At 34.8% G+C, this 22,187-nt stretch overlaps 2 protein-coding genes across 3 annotated transcripts; one reads left to right on the forward strand and one right to left on the reverse strand.

The window, feature by feature from the left end:
* The first annotated feature begins 11,140 nt into the window (after positions 1–11,140).
* On the forward strand, positions 11,141–18,535 carry LOC121244472 (alpha-dioxygenase 2-like). 2 transcript variants are annotated; one of them, XM_041142551.1, is made up of 10 exons: positions 11,149–11,349; positions 11,474–11,734; positions 12,896–13,045; positions 13,405–13,541; positions 15,004–15,217; positions 15,642–15,787; positions 15,979–16,206; positions 17,247–17,449; positions 17,554–17,797; positions 18,041–18,535. In XM_041142551.1, the coding sequence occupies exons 1-10, from the start codon at positions 11,221–11,223 to the stop codon at positions 18,264–18,266; spliced, it is 1,938 nt and encodes a 645-aa protein (XP_040998485.1). In that variant the 5' UTR covers positions 11,149–11,220; the 3' UTR covers positions 18,267–18,535. The 2 variants fall into 2 exon arrangements, with proteins under 2 accessions (XP_040998486.1, XP_040998485.1); XM_041142552.1 differs by lacking the exon at positions 15,979–16,206 and having other exon boundaries at positions 11,141–11,349.
* Positions 18,536–18,988: 453 nt separating this feature from the next.
* LOC121244473 (3-isopropylmalate dehydratase small subunit 1-like) lies at positions 18,989–21,814 on the reverse strand. The gene is made up of 2 exons (XM_041142554.1): positions 20,939–21,814; positions 18,989–19,265 (listed from the first exon to the last, which is right to left on the reverse strand). Exon 1 carries the CDS (start codon positions 21,739–21,741, stop codon positions 20,968–20,970), a length of 774 nt encoding a protein of 257 aa, XP_040998488.1. The 5' UTR covers positions 21,742–21,814; the 3' UTR covers positions 18,989–19,265; positions 20,939–20,967.
* Positions 21,815–22,187: the final 373 nt, after the last annotated feature.

Here is a 22,187-nt window from a genome sequence, read left to right on the forward strand (position 1 = left end):
CTTGGGATTTTGCTAGCTTAGTGATGCAATTTCGGTGGAAGGGTAAAATGGTGGGGTTGAAGGGCCTACAATTAAGTGATACTACTTTTGTTAATGAAGAGGATAAATTTTTGTTGCAAACTGTTCAAAAAGGGAAGGGACTTATTTTACAGTTAATAGATACTGAGGTGGAACAGCCATCTCAGCCTTGCTGCCCAGAAATTTTTCAGTTGCTAGAACACTTTCACCAGGTCTTTCAAGAGCCTGTGGGCTTGCCTCCTCCCAGGTCTCATGACCACAAGATCGTTTTGAAGGAGGGCACTAGCCCAATCTCTACCAGACCCTATCGATACCCCCACTACCAAAAGGCTGAAATAGAAAAAATTGTCTCTGAATTACTGACAACTGGAGTTATTAGACCCAGCTCCAGCCCCTTTTCATCTCCTATATTATTAGTCAGAAAACATGATGGCAGTTGGCGTTTATGTGTCGATTACAGAGCCCTCAACAAGGAAACTGTTAAGGATAAATTCCCAATTCCAGTAATAGATGAATTACTGGATGAGTTATATGGCTCAGTGGTATTTTCCAAGTTAGGCCTACGGTCTGGCTATCATCAAATCAGGGTCGTACCCGAGGATGTCCATAAAACAGCCTTCCGCACCCATGAAGGCCATTATGAATTTTTGGTAATGCCTTTTGGGCTTACCAATGCACCCTCTACATTTCAAGGGCTGATGAACACAGTTTTTAAACCTTTCTTGCGGAAGTTTGTGTTAGTTTTTTTTGACGACATACTAGTTTACAGCAGCAGTATGGAAGAACATCTGGATCATTTACAGCAAGTCTTAAGGACCTTAGCTTATCACTGTTTATATGCAAAAAGGTCTAAATGTTTGTTTGGGGTGAATGAAGTAGAATATTTGGGACATATTGTGACTATTGGTGGGGTCAAGGCAGACCCAAAAAAGGTGGCAGCCATGCTTGACTGGCCGGTACCTAAGAACACTAAATCCTTACGAGGATTTTTGGGGCTCACTGGGTATTATCGTAAGTTCATTAAAGGGTATGGACTCATTGCATCACCACTTACTGAATTGTTGAAACTTAACTCATTTTTATGGAGTGAAAGGGCAGCTACAACATTTCAGGATCTGAAGACAGCCGTGACTTCACCACCTGTTTTGAGGCTGCCAGACTTTTCACAACCTTTTACACTGGAATGTGATGCCAGCGGGGGAGGCATAGGAGCTGTCCTAATGCAAGAAGGCCAACCAATAGCTTTTTTTAGCAAGGCTTTAAAGGGTAGAGCTCTGACCCTATCAACTTATGAGAAGGAGTTCCTAGCACTTGTAACAGCAGTTCAAAAATGGCGACCTTATCTATTGGGTCAAGCTTTCACTATCAAGACTAACCAGCAGGCCTTAAAGTTCTTACTCGAGCAAAAGGTGGGCACGGTAACCCAACAAAAATGGATTACCAAACTTATGGGATATGACTTCAACATCCAGTACAAAATGGGGAAGGAAAACAAAGTGGCAGATGCACTTTCACGAAGGCATGAGTCTGAAACAGTTCCTGATGGGTCGCTAGCTGTCATTACCTTTCCTACCCCTCTATGGATTGAGGAACTAAAGCATACTTATATTACCTCAACAAATTTGCAGCAACTATTAGCCAGATTTGACAATAACCAGGAGGTGCCTACTGGATACACACTTCAACAAGGCTTAATCTTAAAGAAAGGTAGAATAGTGGTGGACCCTCAATCGGCTTTCAAGAGCAAAGTTCTAAAGTTTATACATGAAGATCCCCAGGCTGGACACTCAGGATTTCTTAAAACTTACAAAAGAGTCAAAAGAGATTTTTTTTGGAAAGGTATGAAAAAGGATATCAAAAAGACAGTCAGGGAATGTGATGTATGTCAAGTCAATAAATCTGAGTCTATTTTACCCCCGGGCCTCTTGCAACCACTCCCTATTCCTGGACAAGCTTGGGAAGCAATTTCTTTAGATTTTGTGGAAGAGTTACCAGTGTCTCAAGGTGCAAGTGTTATACTTGTAGTAGTGGATAGATTCACTAAGTATGGCCATTTTATGGCACTCTCCCACCCCTATACAGCTGCTGGGGTAGCTCAAATCTTTCTAAAAGAAGTGTTCAAACTTCACGGGGTTCCTAAAATAATAGTTTCAGACCGAGATCCCATCTTTCTAAGTTCTTTTTGGAAGGCCCTATTCGAGCTACAAGGGTCTACCTTGAATTATAGTTCTGCCTATCACCCAGAGACAGATGGACAAACAGAAGCCCTTAACAAAACCTTGGAGGGGTACTTACGATGCTACGCGGGGGTAAGACCTAAGAGCTGGGCCCAATGGTTACCAATGGCAGAGTTCTGGTACAATACATCCTATCATACATCTACCAAAATTTCACCCTTTGAAGCCCTCTACGGTTACAGTCCTCCTAAACTCACCACTTACATACCAGGCACATCATCAAATGTAGCAGTCGACAGTTTATTACACACAAGGGATCAGATCAAGTCATTGCTCAAACAGAATTTAGAGGCATCACAAGCAAGGATGAAATTTTATGCTGATTGTAAACGAACTGAAAGGGAATTTACTGAAGGTGACTGGGTTTACCTCAGACTTCAGCCTTATCGGCAGAAGTCCATAGCAACTCGTCGGAATCTCAAGCTCTCTCCACGTTTTTATGGGCCTTTCCGAGTACTCCAGCGAGTGGGAAAAGTGGCTTACAAGTTGGATCTGCCAGCAGGCTCACGGATTCACCCAGTTTTCCACGTCTCTTGTTTGAAGAGAAAACTAGGTGAGCAAATTTGCCCACTGCCGCGGTTGCCACCCATGAACGATAAAGGTGAAATCTTGCTGGAACCGGAAGCCATTTTGGACCGCCGTCTCAAGAACAAACGCAGCCGAGCTACCATTGAAGTTTTAATCAAATGGGTTGGAATCGACCATGAGAACAATAGCTGGGAATCACTCTGGAAGCTTAGAGACCTTTACCCACACCTTGTGGGCAAGGTGCTTTAAGGGAGGGAGATTGTTAGGGTCTCACAAGGAGATGGGGGACACAGAGAGATGCAAGTATCGAAGGAAGTAGATGGAACTGAAGTGAAGAGTTAGGGATTTTAAGTGGGAACTCGCAACGCAGCGTTTAAGAAAGAAAGATGAAGCTCACCGTTTCAGGGGATGACCAGCACGACGTCGTATGAAGATGGGGAACGTAGTGAAGGGCTATCTCGCAGGCTACTTGCCGTTCAAAGTCCATTGAGTCTTAGTATTGTCGTATTAGTCTATTTTTGCATTCTGTTTTCAATTCTGTTTTACTTTACACGTGTTGCAATTTCCTTTGTCATGTTTGTTATTCCTGCAAGGATATGTAGTGGAACGAACGTATGAAGAATCATGGAAAATCATTATTAAGAGACATCTAGAATTTGGAGGTTAAGGGCCCTCGAAGAACCCTTTGGCAATCTGATTCCTCAGTTGCTTTTTATCAAACAGTTATCTTGCTAGTTCTTTAAGTGTGAATCCATTTACATTACCTTCTCCATTCTGAAATTCTACACTACAACCCAGAAAACTGCCTACATCCACTCATAAACTCAGAGAACCCTTACAGTCAGGTCGGGTTAGGTCATTTTGAACGGGTCTAACGAGTTTTCAGGTCATCTGCACAGCCTTAGAGATGAGATGGTTTTAGTTGAAAGTTAAATAAAATATTATTAAAATATTAATTTTTAATATTATTATTAATTTAAAATTTGAAAAATTTGAATTATTTATTATATTTTGCGTAGAAATTTAGAAAAATTGTAATAAATCCCCAATTTCGTGAAATGCTGAACATAAAGATCGAAATGTTTCTAGCTTTGTCCTTCGTCTACTTCTTTGTATTTTCCCCCTTTTTAGGCTTTCTATTTGTTGGAAAGTTGTCTTCTATTTGTTTAGCTCAAAGCCCACTCTATTTGGACTGACATTTCTCTCAACTCAATCTAAAATCCAACTCCAAGATTAGGGATTGTTTGAAAAGTTAGATAAGATGAGATGTATTTTAAAATCTCTCAAAATTTCTTTCTTAAATATCACTTAAATACGAAAAATAATTTTTTAATTTCAAATCTTCAATTTTTTATTTAATCATTACAACTTTTCTAAACTTCTAAACAAAATACAAAAAGCAATACAATTTTTTCAAATTTCAAAATAAAAATATTAAAAAATTATATTCAAAGAATTTTGTAATTTTATAATATCTTTATTCACCATTTTTTTCTCTCATTTATCATAACTCAATAAAATATATTAACTCAAACTATTTTACCAGTACTCACAAACCATCTCACTATTATTCACAAAATTTTTATCTCATCTCATCTCATTATCCAAACGTTCTAGAGCAAACCCAATCAAATCAAGTCTTTTTTCATTTACATGCACGTAAAAGCTTCAAATCAGGTCCTACGTACATGCATGGACATGTAAGAGTCATCAATCCAAGTGAACCCTGTTGATGTCGTGTTTCGCGGCCTGGGCAACTCTATGTTGTTGTGCTTGAACCTGGTTCCTGTTGAGATGAAGAATGGGGGTTTAGGAGTCGTGGTACCTCCGATACTTAAGTTAGTTTCAGTGTATGAGATGAAGAGAGAAATGATTGAGGAAGATGAGATTTTAAGTATTCAAGAGTGTGTGTAACCCCCCTTTCGGTTGAGGGAAGGGGTATTTATACCTGACTGGGGTGACTCTCGAGGTGGAGGTAGTAGGTGTGCAGCTCTATACTAGGATTGAGTGTCCCTGCCAGCTACCTGCTTCTCTGTAGACCTGCCAGGCCTGATCACGGCTGTCACTGACACCCAGGGGACATGCTATAGCATGCCATCCCCCAGGATGCATCAAATACGGCATAGCTCCTGTCATGGCGTGCCCGTCCCCATTCCATTAATTGCGGTGTAATCCTGGTCGGACATGTTCGTCCTTCTGCGCTATCTGGACAGCAGGGTTAGGGACATGGGATGTCCTTGACTGTCGGCTAGTTATGGTGCCAGACTGTCCTGCCTTACCTCCTGTCCTTTTGTCAGTGTACCTTGCCCGATTGCTTCTCTTCTTGGGCCTCCTAGGCTGACTCAGCCTAGCCCAGACCTTACCCTTGGACCTAGGCTCGGGCCTACTCCCTGGGTCCAACCTTGGGAATTACCCCCTCACAAACTCAATGTAGAATAAGTAGAAGCCAGCTCTATTGGCAGTGGAAAAAGCTCAAATTCTCGGAATGAACAATCTAATTAATACCCAAAGGCAACTCCCAATAGGAATGGTAATGAGATGAGTAGTAAAATTTGTGAATAATAATGAATAGGAGTGAGATGAGTTTCACTTATCATGGCTATTACTAACAACCATATATCCTCTTGGCTAGATAGCAGATGTCCCAAAAAATAGCCATATCCTCTCCAAGGCACTCCCACAAGAAATATCTCACACTCCCTTATAAAGCTCATTTACCATCCATGAACCCATGCTGCTTGGACCCTTTTATTTTCGGGACTTCTCTTTGAAAAAAAGATATATACAAACTCTAAGGCCCTATTTGGATTCGAAAATTATTTTATCTCATCTCATTATTACAACTTTTTCAAATTCTCATACAAAATATAATAAACAATTCAATTTTTTCAAATCTCAAAACAATAATAATATTAAAAAATAATATTCTAACAATTTTTTTTTCAACTTTCATCTTTTACCTAAAACCATCACATCTCATCTCTGAATCCAAACCAACCACACAAATCTCGCGCAAGCCCTTTATAAAAAATAAACTCTATTATAAAAAAGTGTGAAAAACTCATTTTTTCTTTACGAGAACCACATTTTTACAAAAGGATTGTCCTAGACGTGTATAATTGAGAGTTATATTTAATATTACTCATTTTCTTTTACTAGTTGTTACAGCGACAATTGAATAGACAGTCCTCTAGCTTAGGTTGAAGGATTGAACAAAATTGACATCATATTTCTTAGCAAAAAAAAAAAAATTCATCCATCAAATTATGGTGTTTTTTAAATTAAACACTCATTCATGCGTTAAAAAATTACAAAAATATTCCTAATTTAAAACATATATAGTTGTATAAATGATTGTATGTCTATTATTATTTTTTTTCTAAAAGTATTAGTTCTCTATTCTTATTTATTAGCCATTAAATCCTTTTCTTTGAGATTGATTTTTTAGCTAGATTTTTATGCATCTGTATTAATCTCAGGACAAACATAGAGAATTGAAAGTGAAACGAAACTATTCAGATTTCGGCATAGTTTATTTTTGTAAATTAGATAAAATGAGTTGAGATTAAAGTTAAAAGTTAAATAAAATATTATTATAAAATATTTTTTAATATTATTTTTATTTTAAAATTTTAAAAAATTAAATTATTTATTTTAATTTATATAAAAATTTAAAAGAATGATAATAATTAAATAAAATGAGATGAATTGTTCTTAACATCAATAGTGTTAACGGTAACCAACTGTCATTGACTTTCTACGTAAGAGTTATAAAGGGACTTGAGATCTCTAGCTAGCTTCGTATGTGCCCTGTTCTTCAGGCTGAAAGCATTGGGACCAAGCTAGCCAATCATTCATTTGGTTGGCACCGATTGAAACCTTGAAGTTTCCAACACACTTTTCCCAAGTTTTTACGTAATCAATCTTTCTTTTCTTTTCGTTTCTAATTACCATTAATCATCCGCATGACAAACTGCATCACTTAGCTATCATGCATGAATAATAATATACAAAACTTTTCACATATTTAGTTTTTATTGTATTAAGAGTAATGCTAGAGAGAAGTTACTGTAGCAGTACATACTTTACACTTATTACATGACTACTTTTAATTCTCTATTTTTTTTTTATTTTAGACTTGGGAGATGTGTGGTCTAGATGATGCCACATCATGTGTGTAAAATAGTTACTCTTAACAGTGACTTCTATCTATATTTATTCTTGTATTAATATATGATAATGATGATCGATGGATCTGTCTACGGCAAGTTTCAACTTTCCATTTCCACCACTTTAACTCACTTGGCAAATAAAAAAGATATGGGTTGATCCCATTTAAGCGATAGTAAAATCATTTATCTCATTTAATCTCATCTTATTTTAATATTTAAATATCACAAATACAAATATTTATTAATTTTAAATCTTTAATTTTTCTATATAATCATTACAATTTTTCTAAACTTTCCAACGAAATTAAAAAAAAAAAAAAATTAACTTTTTTAAATTTCAAAATAAAAATAATATTCTAATATATTTTAATTTTATAATATTTTTTTTTAATTTTTTCTCTCTTATTTTCTAAAACCTCATAAAATACCTCAATTCAAATAATTTTATTACTATTCACAAATCATCTCATCTCATGATCTAAACAAGGTGTACCAATACTGTTTTTACCCCCTTGACATTTCTGATCCTGCATGAGCTGTTTTTCCTTGCATGTTATCTTGCAGTGACTATGGTGGGGACATAAAAGGGTCTAAAATATTATACTTTGGATCAAGATTCATTAAAGTTATTGCTTGAATTTTATTGTTTGGAGACTCCAAAAAGAGATGGCCGTATAAAGTGAATCAAACATTAGTTGAGTATTTAATTTTGTCTTACAAATATTTTGTGGCCTATTTTTTTTGTTTTTTTTGTTTTTATTATCGCTGGCTCTAGGACCTAAAAATTAGGATAATTAGAGCGCGCTAGCTCTACGATATCCTGATATTAGAAAGAATTATAAACAAACAGATTTGCTTAATTTTCTTGCGTGTTTGGTAGAGTACTAGCTATATCTTTGATTTATTAGCACGAATGAAGTTATTTGAGGAGAGAGATTATAATTAAGTACTACAGCTACTTGTATGTAAAATTAACAAAGAACACAATGCAGTAGCACCTCAAGTGCCATTTTCAGATTTTTTGAAAAGGACAATCCTTTCTTGACACTAAGATTTTATTTGAATAGCGAGATGAGATTAGATAGTTTTAGATGAAAGGTAAAAGTTGAATAAAATATTATTAGAATATTATTTTTTAATATTATTATTATTTTAAAATTTGAAAAAGTTGAATTGTTTATTATAATATTTTGTGTCAGAATTTGAAAAAATTATAATGATAAGATGAGATGAAACCATTTCTGTATTCAAACGGGCCTAAATAAGCGTATCACCTCAGGTTCTCTCCCACAAAAAATTAGACATTCATGTTTTGTTTTCATCATCTTCTTTTTTTTTTTTTTTTAAGTTATTTCTTTTTCTAAACAAATAAATTATATGCATTGTATTTCATGACTATTGTCAACAAAGATATGAAAAAAAAGGGTGCATGAGTACCATGGACACTCCGATATATAAAGGAGTTGGGTTTAGATATCCTAGAGTTTGTGTCCAAAGTTTAGGTCTTTAAGTAATTAGAGATAAATATTTTATGGCCGTCGAGTAATTTTTTCAAATAACAATATTGCATGGCCAATAATGATTTTTAAACTTATTTTATGTATTAATTATCTCTATCCAACTTTAATTTTAGAGTTTAGTAGATCAGTACTAGATCAACGATTCAACGTAATCTCTAGAAGATTCAAATCCAGAAATATAGTAAATGAGTTACGCAAATAACACATTATTATAAGATCAGGAACTCATTAACGTCGTCGTTCCTGATCCATAAATGAAAGCAAGCTTAAAGTTTAAACTCGTTTGAGTTTGCATTGATGACTTTTTAATGCTGTTTCATGTTATCATCAACTGACGTTGGCACAAATTAAATAGAAAAATGCAGATGGAAAATTCTCAACAGTGAAAGAGAGGTACGTAGCTAAGCTATCTAGGTAGATATAGGGACTTTAATAATAATAATAATAATAATAATAATCTTCTTAGGGTAAATTATCAATGAGCAATTTAAGCATATAATATAGTTTGTAATTTGTCATAATTTATTTGACTTATAAACATCGCCACAAGATAATTAGAGTGTTCGTGTAGCAATTCGCAGAATTAGAAGTTTTTTATGACGATGAATGATTATATTTGAAAGTCTTTACACTATACACTTGATGATAATTATATCATATAAATAATATGTGGTATAAAGACCTTCAAATATCTAACACCATTCGACGATGATTCTATATTTGTTTTTGAAAATTGTAGGGAATTTGTATTCATACAATAGACTGGAGTGAAGAATAGAAGCAACAATTAATGCTGAATGTTAAACGTACACATACTTTAATTTATTATTAGAGTTAAAACTAATGAATTTCAGTACATCATGTAACGTTCGGGTAAGGGTAACGAATTAATGATCGATCTTGAATGAATTTTGGCATACAAAAAGGGTATTTAATGAATATTAATACATGCATGTAACCTTTCCTAAAGGTAAATACTATATTTAATTAAGAGAAATGTTTTAGCTACAAAATATCTCACAGAAGTAAATTCATAAACTGACATGATTTGATATAGTGTGTTCGATTGGAAAACTAGATCTAATATAAATGTATCATATGAAACGTATCAGTTTCTGAATTTACTTTAAAAAACACTAGATTTATTACCATTTTTTCTTAATTTCTTCCTTCATCTATATGCTTGATATCTACCTTTATGGTTTATTTTTATGCAATGGGATGGCTGGATCGAGGAGAGATTTGAGTACCCTTGAATCTAACCAATTAAGCTTGGTTTAGATTGAAAGGGACTCAACCCATCTCATCTTCATTATTATAATTTTTATAAATTTTCACACAAAATATAATAAGTAAGTCAACTTTTTTAAATTTTTAAATAATAATAATATCAAAAAATAATATTCTAATAATATTTATTCAACTTTTAACTTTCATATCAACTCATTTCATTTAAGCTGTGTTTGGATGTTGAACTGAATTGAGTTGAGATGATAAAATATTATTTTTTAATATTATTATTATTTTGAAATTTAAAAAAGTTAAATTTTTATTATATTTTATGTTGAGATTTGAAAAAATTGTAATGATGAGTTGAGATGATTTTAAGTTCCAAACGAAGCCTTAAACTCACTATTCAAGGTTATTGAAATAGGTGATGACACCAATATTCTTCTCCCAATTCTCTTATTTTGTTTTATCTCTTCCGTACCCTACCTTGTTGATTTTTACACATTATTTAATTTTTCATTTTTAAAATTTGTCTAGAAAGTTTTTTGACATTGAAAAATTACAATTTTGAAGGAGAACTTTAGAGAATAATAATATATGCATTTGCTTAATTAATTTCCTTAATTCCACAACAATTAAAACATAAAAAGGAGATAGCTAGTTTCCACTTTTTATATTATCAAATTTTCTCTAAAAGCTTTACACTTAGATTTTGATATTATTTATTTATTTATCAATGTCCTTGCTATATAATGTGCATATATTAACTTGAAATATGTACTTCTGAAGTTTATGAAACCTCAACTCCTTTTTAAGCATGACTCTCTGATCTCTCTCTCTCTCTTCTTATTCTTTCTGTATTTGTTTTCTTTTATTTTTGTCACTTCATGATACTAATGATCTTAAATAAACTTTATTCTTTACTCTAAATTTTTTTTAAAGAGAAATTCTATTTGCAGTCTCCATTCGAAGATTGCATATGAAAACCCTTCATTAAATAAAAAAAAGTACCATTTTAAGAAAGATATTATTGTAATTTTTAAAAAAATTTAAAAATAAAATTAACTAGGCTTACATAAGTAATCTCCAAATAAAATTTATACGTAACATTGATCTTTTTTAAATTCCATTTTAATAACCCAATTCAATCCCCAAAAAACCGACTCCCGGGCTGGATTACTATGATCCCAAATATATAAGTTCCAAAAAATGTGACACACATACATACATACATATATATATACATACATACATACATATATATATACATACATACATATATATATATATATATCCAGTACAACATCATTGAGCTTTTAATCAATGGAGGGATGGGGCCCCGATTTGTACACTTTTGTCTTCTGCTATTCAGATAGTAGCTGGCTTGGCACCTTTACAAGCACCCCTTTTACATGGTCATGTGCAACGTACAGCAACTTTATATATGAGATATTCCCTGTCACTCTGATCAATTATTGTCCTTTCAAACTGATCAGTTTAATTGATCTCAAAAAAATGCATGAAACTCTTCCTTTCTTTCAGCACATTATGGCATTCTCTGGTCTATTCTCTTCACCCTTCATCCACCCACAACTTCAGCATTTCGTTGCCAAAATGACCCTCCTAGACTCTTTTTTGTTCTATGTCAGTACAAATATCTCAACCTATACATCTTTGATCAGTCACTTATATATGTGTGTGTGTGTGTAATGTGAGATATATACTCTTTTTTATTAGGACTTTGACTGATCATGGTTTTCTAAATTAGGTTGTGCATTTCGTGGACAACCTGGGGATATGGCATAGACTTCCGGTACTTCTTGGAGTTGCTTATTTAGGGATCAGAAGACACCTGCACCAACGTTATAATCTGTTGCATGTCGGAGGAACCAATGGCCGGACATATGACGCCGACGAATTCGCCTATCGGACGGCAGACGGAACATGCAATCACCCTAGTGATGACACAGTGGGTAGCCAAGGAACCTTTTTTGGTCGGAACATGCCTCCATCAACTTCACGATATGGGGTAAGTGTCTTGCATGAAAGTAATTATATATTGGTAGTAATTCTACAAGACAGGAACCTATAACTTCTGGTTTTGCCAAGCAAACAAAGATTAATTACTTTGTTCTTTCACTTCGGGAATAAGTCATGATTCAAGTACTTTCCCTATCCAAATATTTTCTCTGTCTAAAGCCCAGAAACCCCAGAATTCTTTCCAAACTGATCTTAACATACTCCATCAATAAAAAACTGTGTTGTATATCTATCTTCCTTATAAATTCACGAGGGTTCAAGTCATGGGAGGAGTTGTTAAATTTTTATTCCAATTAAAAACTTTTTTTGGTTCTTCCGACTAATTGAATTTGGCATCTTAATCTGATCTACCATCTTCTGTTAATCCTGCCAATATTCCATTGTGAAGTACTGCTCATTAATTAATTGATGGCATCTTCTAAAGGGAAACCCTATCAACACGCCCACTAAAGATATATATATATATATATATAATAAAATTATATCGATTTTATCGACCTTAACAACTAATTAGTTTAAGACTTCGTTTGGATACTAAACTCATCTCAACTTATCATTACAATTTTTTCAAATTTCAATACAAAATATAATAAATAATTCAACTTTTTTAAATTATAAAATAATAATAATATTAAAAAATAATATTCTAACAATATTTTATTATCTCAACTCAATTCAACTCAACTCAGTTCAATATTCAAATACAACTTAAACCAATATTGATATATATTGCCAAAAAAATAATAACAGAATATGGATATTATTTGCTGATAAATATTATAATTTGGATGACAAAATTTTGGAAAAAATTATACTGGAACGTCAAAATTTACTTAATTTCCCTATTTATTTTTCCAAAACAAACAACAGTTTTATTTATTAATTATCCCGTTTGGATTTAGAGATGAGTTGAGATGGTTTTCGATGAGTTAAATAAAATATTGTTAGAATATTATTATTGTTTTGAGACTTGAAAAAGTTGAATTGTTTATTATATTTTGTGTGAGAATTTAAAAAAATTGTAATAATGAGTTGAGATGAGTTTCCAATACAAACCGGGGCTAAGTACACATATATAGTATTCTTCTTCACTTGAAATTATACGTACTGTACGTAAGGTAACCAATACTTCCTATCTATTTCTCTACAGCTGCTAGAGCCTCATCCAACAGTCGTAGCCACAAAGCTTTTGGCGAGGAAAGAATTCATTGACAATGGAGATCAATTTAACATGATAGCCTGCTCATGGATTCAGTTCATGATTCATGACTGGATTGATCATTTGGAGGACACTGAACAGGTTAGTTTTGACTCCAAATTATCTCATTCTATGCTTGCTTTCTAGCAAGTAAATTGCAACATATATAGATTTTTTTTTTTACGGTCTTCCTCCGCCAGAAGTGAGGGCTTTTTTTCGATAATCATATTGCAACATAAGGATATATATATATATATATATATATATATATATATATATGTATATTGATATCTAACCATATCAATATAAGACATACTATTCTTCGTCTTCTTAACTATCATTTTTTCATCGACTCTTAATTTGGTATTAATTGATTGAACAGTTATTTATTACTTTTTACTTATCTGTTATATTCATCAATTAAGCAAGATAAATTATTGTTTCATAATTCTTTTAAACAGGTGGAAATCAGTGCTCTTGATCAAGAGATTTCAAGCGAGTGCCCCTTGAATTCATTCAAGTTTTTTAAGACCAAAAAAGTTCCCACAGGCTCGCCTCATCCAAAGATTGGCTCTTTGAATACAAGGACTCCATGGTGGTAAGTAATTTGGAGGTATTGCCTGTTAGTCTTATCAGTGATGAATACACCATTAAGAGTGCTTGCTCAAATTTACAACTTACTTCAACAAGTTTGAACGAGTTCGCGTTCGATCCTTGCTCTGCCTGCATGCATAGAAAATGGAAGAAAATGAGAACAGTTTTTTTGAAAACTGGGAATTCCACGTGAAAGAATGTAAGATCCAATGTTTACTTTTCTTTCCTCCCTTTCCTCAGCAACCAAACAAAGCATTTGGGTGGAATTATCCATATGCAATTGACTAAAAATATTTGCCTTTAAATATTTATCAAAGAAGAAACTTAGTTTTTAGTTAATTACAGATAGAATTGCAAATGAAGCTTGTCTTTGTAAACAATGTCATATCATGTGTTCCAATTTGCTCAACATGTTAATAAGCAGAATAAAAAACACATAAAAGAGAAGAGGGAGGATTTCACGCGCGTTAAGATTTTCGGGAAACATGATGCAAAAACTAAAATTGATGGGAATAGATAAATTTACTTATTTCGAATAATTAAATGAGAATAAAATATGGAGTCAGGACTCAAGTTTAGGATCTTTGTTTTGATACCAAGTTAAATTACTTGTCCTAAAAACTTGAACCAATGAAAAAAACTAGAACTAATTATTTCAATTACATTTGGAGCTCATCCTCTGTGGCAAGTTTCTAGTTGCTATTACGTAGGGTGTAATCAAGAATGTGCAGTGAGGATATCAACTATAGATAAACTCTGTTTTCTACTTTGAATGTCAATACTTAGAATTACTCTAGTTTATCAGAAAACAAACCATTGCAAAAGAATATATGCATTTTGAGAGAAGTGGAGTTCTTTTTGTTGGGGTGTTTGTGGATACTGGTTTTGGAGCTGAAAATTGAGAAACATAGTGTTTTCTTGATGTACGCTCGACAGTACGCTCAAGCGAAGTTTGCTCGACGTGCGCTCGAGTGAAACTCAACCCGAGAGTTTGCTCGAGTCCCACACGACAGTGGCTCAAGCGAGACCCAAACCCTAGTGTTCGCTCGACCCCCGCTCGACACCCCGCTCAAGCCAATGTTGATTTGATTGTTCGCTCGAGGCGTGCTCGACAAGCCGCTTGAGTGAGGAACGCAGATTCGGCCAATTAGGGTTTCCAACACCGTTTGCTATATATTTGTCATATTTGACGTTGGACGACTTTTTCAGCCTATTTTGAGAGAGAACAATTGTCAAGTGAGTGCATATTGTGTGAGAGAGAACAAAGCCCTAGAGAGTGAGAGTTGAGATTGAGTGATTGTAATCTTCTCTAGTTAATAAGATTTCTACAGCTCTGTGGACGTAGGCAATTTGCCGAACCACGTATATTGTGCGTTGTGTGTTTGATTGTGATTGCTTTTACTTTATTTGTCATTATTGGTATGTGTGTTTTGCACAACATTTCACAACACTTTTGACATGATTAGGGATGGGAGTGTGATATATGGGAATAACAATGAGGGCATGAAAAGGGTGAGAACATTCAAAGATGGAAAGTTGAAGATCTCAGAAGATGGGCTTCTTCAGCATGATGAGAAAGGTATTCCTATCTCAGGCGACGTACGAAATTGCTGGGCTGGCTTTTCTCTTCTACAAGCCTTATTTGTCAAAGAGCACAATGCTATATGTGATATGCTAAAAGTACGTATGCTAAATTTGTTTCCAATTAACTTCTATGATCCTTTTCCCCCATGGTGAAAGTGGATACTTATGTACTTGAACAGTTTCGACATCTAATTTTTACAAAGAGAAATGACGTTCTTCATCTTTGATTTTATCATTCTCAATCATACCAACTGATACGGCACATTTAAAGAGCTTTTTAAAACATTGCTCTTTCAGTACTTGGTTTTACACCAACATTTTTCAGAAAACTTGCAATGTTGCTACTCTTAAGATCAAAATGCCTTATTTCTGTTGCATAATTTTTTTTTTTCATATGGAATCACCAATCTGGTAATGTACGCACTTTCTAACATGGAAATATATATATATATATATATATATATATATATATATATATATTGTTTAACTAGTGATTTAGTTGATTGCTCTTTGCTTTTAGGTACATTATCCTGATCTGGTTGATGAGCAGCTGTATAGGCATGCCAGATTGGTGACCTCAGCTGTCATTGCTAAAATTCACACCATCGATTGGACTGTTGAACTCTTGAAAACAGATACTCTTCTGGCAGGGATGAGGATCAACTGGTAAGATATTAAATTAAAAATATATGGCTTTTATTTGATTTAAGTAATGGTAATCACAGAGGTTTCTGCAAGTTGTGAGAAAAAAAAAGAAATCCAACAAATTTGAGAGTAATGTTTGGTGCAACTTTGGTGGCAATCGTTCCCAGTTTAGATTTGGTGGAAATCAAAACATGAAGCATGTTTCCTTGCAGGTATGGACTTTTGGGGAAGAAGTTTAAGGATTTATTTGGACATATTCTGGGACCAATACTGAGTGGATTAGTTGGTCTTAAGAAGCCGAGAGATCATGGTGTTCCCTATTCATTGACTGAAGAGTTTGTTAGTGTCTACAGAATGCATTCACTTCTACCCGAAAAATTTGTCCTTAGGGACATTACATCTTCAACTTCAGAGGACAAATGCCCTCCTGTACTAGAAGAGTACTTCCTCTTTTCTCTTCTCACATTGCAGTTTCTTTTATACCTTTAATGGTTTTCTTGCATTTTGTTGTAGAGAAAAAGTTGGACAAAAAAAAGAAGCTTTCAACCAATCAGTAGAATTATTATTCTGCAAAGACTGAAGATTTGAACCCAACTCAAACATACACTCAAACAACTAGATCATAGAGAGAGAGAGAGAGAGAGAGAGAGAGAGAAGGAAAGAAAGACAAATCAACAACACACCAACTAAATTGAAGATTCAAAACCCAAATCAAGAATACACCTAAAAATTGAAACTTCAAAAGCCAAATTGAAACCAAAGCATCCCATATATTGAAATCCAAATCAACCCAAAGCCCAGACAAAGAAAGAACGGAACAGACTTGTGCATGGCGGTTTCATGCCACATTTAAAACCAGAAGCCACATAGAGAGATACTGTCATTTGGAGGAGGAGAAGGAGGAGAAGAAGAGCAGCACAAGGAAGGAGGAACTCAGACTCGGAGAAACTCATTGCTGATTCAGGATTTTCAAATGTTTAAAAGCTTTTTGATATATAAATATAAGAATATATTATAGTAAATACAGGTGGGGGTATTAAAACTATTTGGGTGGATATAATCTACTCCCCTGCCCTCTTAAGGTAAATTGTTTAGGGCTTGTGCTATTGGTATTTTGTGTTAATATTGTCATTTAGGTTTTCTTAATGACTAATGCTATCTTCTACACTTATATCCTATCATATTAAGGTGCCATTGTCAGTTGATCCTTTAATTTTTCTTTAAAATATAGGAATTGATCTAATAGTTATAAGTAGTAGTGTCACATCAGCATAGTGAGATAGAAATGCTATAAGGATATGATATATAGCAAGTCTTTTTCCTAATCATTTAAATGGAAAAAGAAGTAGAAATAATTTTCTGTTTCGTTTTTTAAAATGAAAACATAAGGGAGAAAAGGGAAAGCAGTTCTGTAACACAAAATGAATGTTGCCAGGCTAGAAACAGTACATGATTAACTTGACTTGGTGTAATACTCCAGGGTGCCTATGAGGAAATTGGTGGGTAGTGAAGGAGAGAGAAGCCTATCAAGAATTGGAATGGAACAAATGTTGGTATCAATGGGTCATCAGGCTTGTGGGGCAGTCACATTATGGAACTATCCATCATGGATGAGAAACCTAGTAGCCCATGATATTAATGGTGAAGATAGACTAGATCCAGTTGATATGGCCACCATGGAAAGTAATCCATCTCATTCTTCATTTTCTATACATAGTTTCCATTTTCTTTAATATCTCAACAAACATAGCTAGATCTAACTTGATAAATATTGCATGATTGATTAGTCTATAGAGATAGAGAGAGAGGAGTTGCTAGGTACAATGAGTTCAGGAGGAACTTACTACTGATTCCTATTAGCAAGTGGGAAGATTTGACAGACGATGATGATGTTGTTGATGCACTCCGTGAGTTGTATGGAGATGATATGGAGAAGCTTGATCTGCTGGTTGGCTTGCATGCAGAGAAGAAGATCAGAGGATTTGCCATAAGTGAGACTGCTTTCTTCATCTTCCTACTAATTGCTTCAAGGTATACTCGATCGAAAAACGTTGTTTACCATTCTTTTAACCATCGTTCTTTAGTCATTTCCTGACGTAGCATCAAATGATTGACATAAAGTAAAAGATAACAAATAGTTTTTAATAATTATTCGTCGTATCTGGAGTTGATGAGTAGCATTTCTCATACTCCATTTCTTACTCGAACAAAATTAGACTTCGGATTTGTTGTTAGACACTTCATGCTTTTCTTGTGTACAATAATGTTGGTTAGGAGGCTAGAAGCTGATCGCTTTTTCACAACCAATTTCAACTGCAAGACTTACACAGAGAAAGGTCTAGATTGGGTTAACAAGACTGAGACTTTGAAGGATGTGATCGATCGGCACTTCCCTGAAATGACGAGAAAATTTATGAGGTGTTCCAGTGCTTTCTCAGTGTGGGATTCAATGCCAACTCCGGCTAACTATATACCATTGTACTTACGATCGGCTTCATAATGATGTTCTATTTAGCATTTCCAATGTGCAGTGCTAATCTTGTTTTTTTTTTTTTTTTTTTTTTTTTATTGACACCGGGTGTCCAGGAACAAGATTCCGATTAATCTCGATGGTGGTAATCTTGTTACACTTCTCTTGTATTAGAAAAGGAAAAAAAGAAATATAGTAGAGAAGAATAGACCATCAAGATTATAGGTCAAACATGAAAATACACGTATTAAATCGTTAAATTAAGAGATTGATTGACATTATAAACTTTTAACCTCATTGAAGTTATCCCCATCACACGGATCAAGTATATCATTGTTTTTTTCCCACCAATAGAACATGACCCCTTAAAATGGCTTGCGCCCAATAGTTCGAATCTAAGACCCTTACCGCTTGAGCTAACCCCTATGGGTTAATTGATACGGATCAAGTTATGAAATGCTAATGCTTCTATATCTGCATATTATCATTTTACAAATTATTGTAGAGACTCATTGTATGTGAAGTCTAAAGTCTCCAGTGCAGCTATCAAGATATATCTCATATTTTTAACAAATGGAGCTTGTAGCTATCAAGAGTTGATCGTAGTAGAGCCTTTCAACCTCCTTTGGGAATGGTGGTGATGGCAGCTTCCATGTTTAGAAACGAAAATGGTATGTCCTAAATTTCAAGAGAAACAGGATTCCATGTTGACATTAATGCAGGGGATTATAGAGCATTTAAGATAAGGAAACTAAAACAAAGGTTCCAATATTTTATGAGGATGTATCAAAACTAAAACAGCAATATTCATTGAAGATAAGATATATAGCACACTACACTATCAACTGCTGCAAGTCCGAGTGAAAACAAGCATAAAACATGAAGATACAGCTTGTTTCAGGAAGAATGGTCCTTTATTACTGAGAGACTCCAAAGAACAAAGCAGCTCTACTGTCTGATTATCAGGAAGAAAAGATCCGCGAACATCATAACCTTTGCTACAAGCAACATGCAATACATAGAAAGGCCCTGAAAACAAGAAACAAAGAATTGTTACTACATAAGTTTTTTTGGATCTATAGTTGATTTTTATTACTATATAAATGAAATGCACAAGGATATATTTTTTTTGATAAATAAATCCTATCATTTTTATTATTCTTTTTCACATTTAAATTCTAATAATCTGGGGTTCAATATACAGGCAATTCAATAGTGAGAATCTAAAATACAGCAGTCTGGATACATGAAGATCTCTCTTCACAAAAAGGAATGATACTATGACAAACAAATATAGTTCTACTACAGAAGCTACAGATTAACCTTATCTCTAAGCCAATTTCATGACGAACAATGATATTTGTAGTCCTAGGGTGTGCAAGTCCTGCACACACCCTTTAAAAAAAAGTAGGTAAATCTAGGACCCACATAAAAAAAATCATTTTTTTAATAGTGGACCCCACTTTTTTTTTTTTTTTTTTTTTTTTTTTCAAAGGGAGTGCGCGCGACTTGCATACCCTAAGACTGTATCTAGCATTACTCTTTCATAACCGAGACCAACTAAGTTTATGAAAATTTCAACAAAAGAATTAATTCAATCAAGAAATTCTGAGCCAAAAAATTCATTTGGCAATCACTTTAATTACATCCACTAAGATCCCACAAGTTCCTTGAATGCTTTTTTTTTTTTTTTTTTTTTTTTTTTTTTTTTTTATGTCAGGGAACCTCTCCAAGGTAGGACCCTTCAAACCCACTCCTGCATAGTAAACCCCGGTCTACAAGTTCCTTGAATGCTAAACTGAACATAGCACGAAAAATTCATTTGGCAATCACTTTAATTACATATTCTGCACTCTGAAAAGCATATCATTGAAATAAATAATCTCAAATCTACCACCTACAATGGTTTTCAAGTATACTCTATATCTCATACTCCAAGCATTAAAAACCAAGCACAACAGTTTCCATGAAAAAAAGTGTAACTTTTACATCCAGGCAAAGCAGGACATCCACCGGCTAAAAGCTGGGAGAGCACATAAAACATGGAGAAGAAAGATCTCGCTGAAAAAGGAGAGAACCAATGTGATATCTCATAGTTTACACTCTTGCATCAACCGGAAGAGATGTGATCATAATAGCTTCTTTCAGTCCAAATAACCATCACATTAGCAGATAAACCACTCTCCAACCAACTTCTCATCAACTAGCCAAACAAAAATTGTATCATTGATCCTAACCGTACCACTGATAATATACATCATATCAGAATAAAACTTACTAATGACTGAAATCCCACTGACTAGAAATTTATCAGAAGAATATTCAAATATAATACGTCATTGGATAGCTTCTAAACACAACAAAACCACACTCTAGGAAGTAATCATATCCATTCTCCTCCACCTTACAACATGAATTCATAAACTTTACATGTAGAAATCAGAAGCAAATGTAGCCAACCAAACAACTTAATGATTAAGAGAAAATTAAAAAATGGCAAACAAATAAGAACAAGAAACCCAAAAGGAAAAATAATATCGATACCTAAAGCCACGCTAACTTGCATCAATTCGATCTATTTGTATTTACACAATATCCCAATTAACAATCTACATAATGAAAAAGAATGCAGCAAGCAAAAGGCCCCAAATTGTGCAACCTCAATCCCAGCAAATATTATTCACATGAATAATGAATTTTACCTCTTGTGGAACCGTACTGTCGGGCCATTCTAAGCCGAAATGGAGGGAATCATTCCGGTCTTCCTGGCGTAATCGAATATGCCACCGGCTTCGATGACGGGGCCGGCGTCCCCAATCGGCTTCAACCTGTACTCCTTGCCGGTCGTGTGATTGATCAGACGGCCCTCAGCGAGCTCAATAGTCAACGTGTCCCCGGTCTTACACTCCTCACAGATTCTCCCCTCGGATTCCAGAGGATACACCTCCCCCGTGGCCACCGAGTTCCTGAAGAAGATGCGGGCGTAGGATTCCGCCACCACAGCCGCGACCCCAGCAGCGCCGAGCGCCACGGGGGCATGCTCACGGGACGAGCCGCAGCCGAAGTTGTAGCCACCGATGACGATGGAGTATTTCGTCTTGGTCTCGTTGGGTTCCACGAAACGAGTGGTATAGGAGTCGGGAAGGCCGATGAGGGCGTAGGAACCGAGTTTTTCGTACTCGTCGGGCTTGGAGGGGACGAGGGTGAGGTACTCGGCGGGGATGATCTGGTCGGTATCGATGTTGTCACCGACGACGTAGCATATGCCATGGAACGTGGTGGAGGTTGAGGATGACTTGTCGTCGGCGGCGGCGGCGGATGCTCGAGGTGCGGCTAAGGAGAATGAGGAACTTTGGGAACGAGCGGTGAGGGGTCTAAAGGGGTGGGATGGGGTTGTGGCGAGGACTTTGAGGAAGTGAGGGGCAGTGGGAGAGAGAGAGGATCTGGGAGAAACGGTGACTCTGGTTAAGGTAGGGTTTGGGGAGCACGACAGGGAGGCCGCCATATCTATTCTGGTCAAAAGAACCAACAGAGTTACGAACAGTGGGTTAGTGAAGTTTGCGATAGAATAATGTGTCACATGGACCAAACTGGTACTTATGTATTATGTACGGATGTATCACGTCATCATAAGAGATTTGAAACTAAGATTTATTTATTTTTAATAATGATAAAATAGGGTATTTTGTCAAAAAAAAAAGTTTTATCATTATTTTATGAAAATAACCATTAAGGCATGTTAAGAAAAAACTGTAAAATAATCTTGTCACTTGCATCGCTCATATTTTTATAAGTAAAATACTACATATAACTACAATTTTATTTACATAATTATATATATTAATACGTTGAAAATTATAACAAATTTAAAATCTGAGATTTTAAATTTAAATTAAAAAATAAAATACTAATAAAATTGGATTGTCATTCAGTATATATAATATTATGTAT

Source organism: Juglans microcarpa x Juglans regia, chromosome 8S (assembly GCF_004785595.1).
Source record: "Juglans microcarpa x Juglans regia isolate MS1-56 chromosome 8S, Jm3101_v1.0, whole genome shotgun sequence".
In the NCBI taxonomy this organism is placed as follows: Eukaryota; Viridiplantae; Streptophyta; class Magnoliopsida; order Fagales; family Juglandaceae; genus Juglans; species Juglans microcarpa x Juglans regia.

Excerpts from the sequence above, each read along its gene's own strand:
- LOC121244472 (XM_041142551.1), top strand. The coding sequence starts at position 11,221 with ATGCATGAAACTCTTCCTTTCTTTCAGCACATTATGGCATTCTCTGGT. Across the intron at positions 13,046-13,404 it reads ATTTGGAGGACACTGAACAG|GTGGAAATCAGTGCTCTTGA; the intron begins GTTAGTTTTGAC and ends TCTTTTAAACAG. Across the intron at positions 17,450-17,553 it reads TGATATGGCCACCATGGAAA|TCTATAGAGATAGAGAGAGA; the intron begins GTAATCCATCTC and ends ATGATTGATTAG.
- LOC121244473 (XM_041142554.1), bottom strand. The coding sequence starts at position 21,741 with ATGGCGGCCTCCCTGTCGTGCTCCCCAAACCCTACCTTAACCAGAGTC.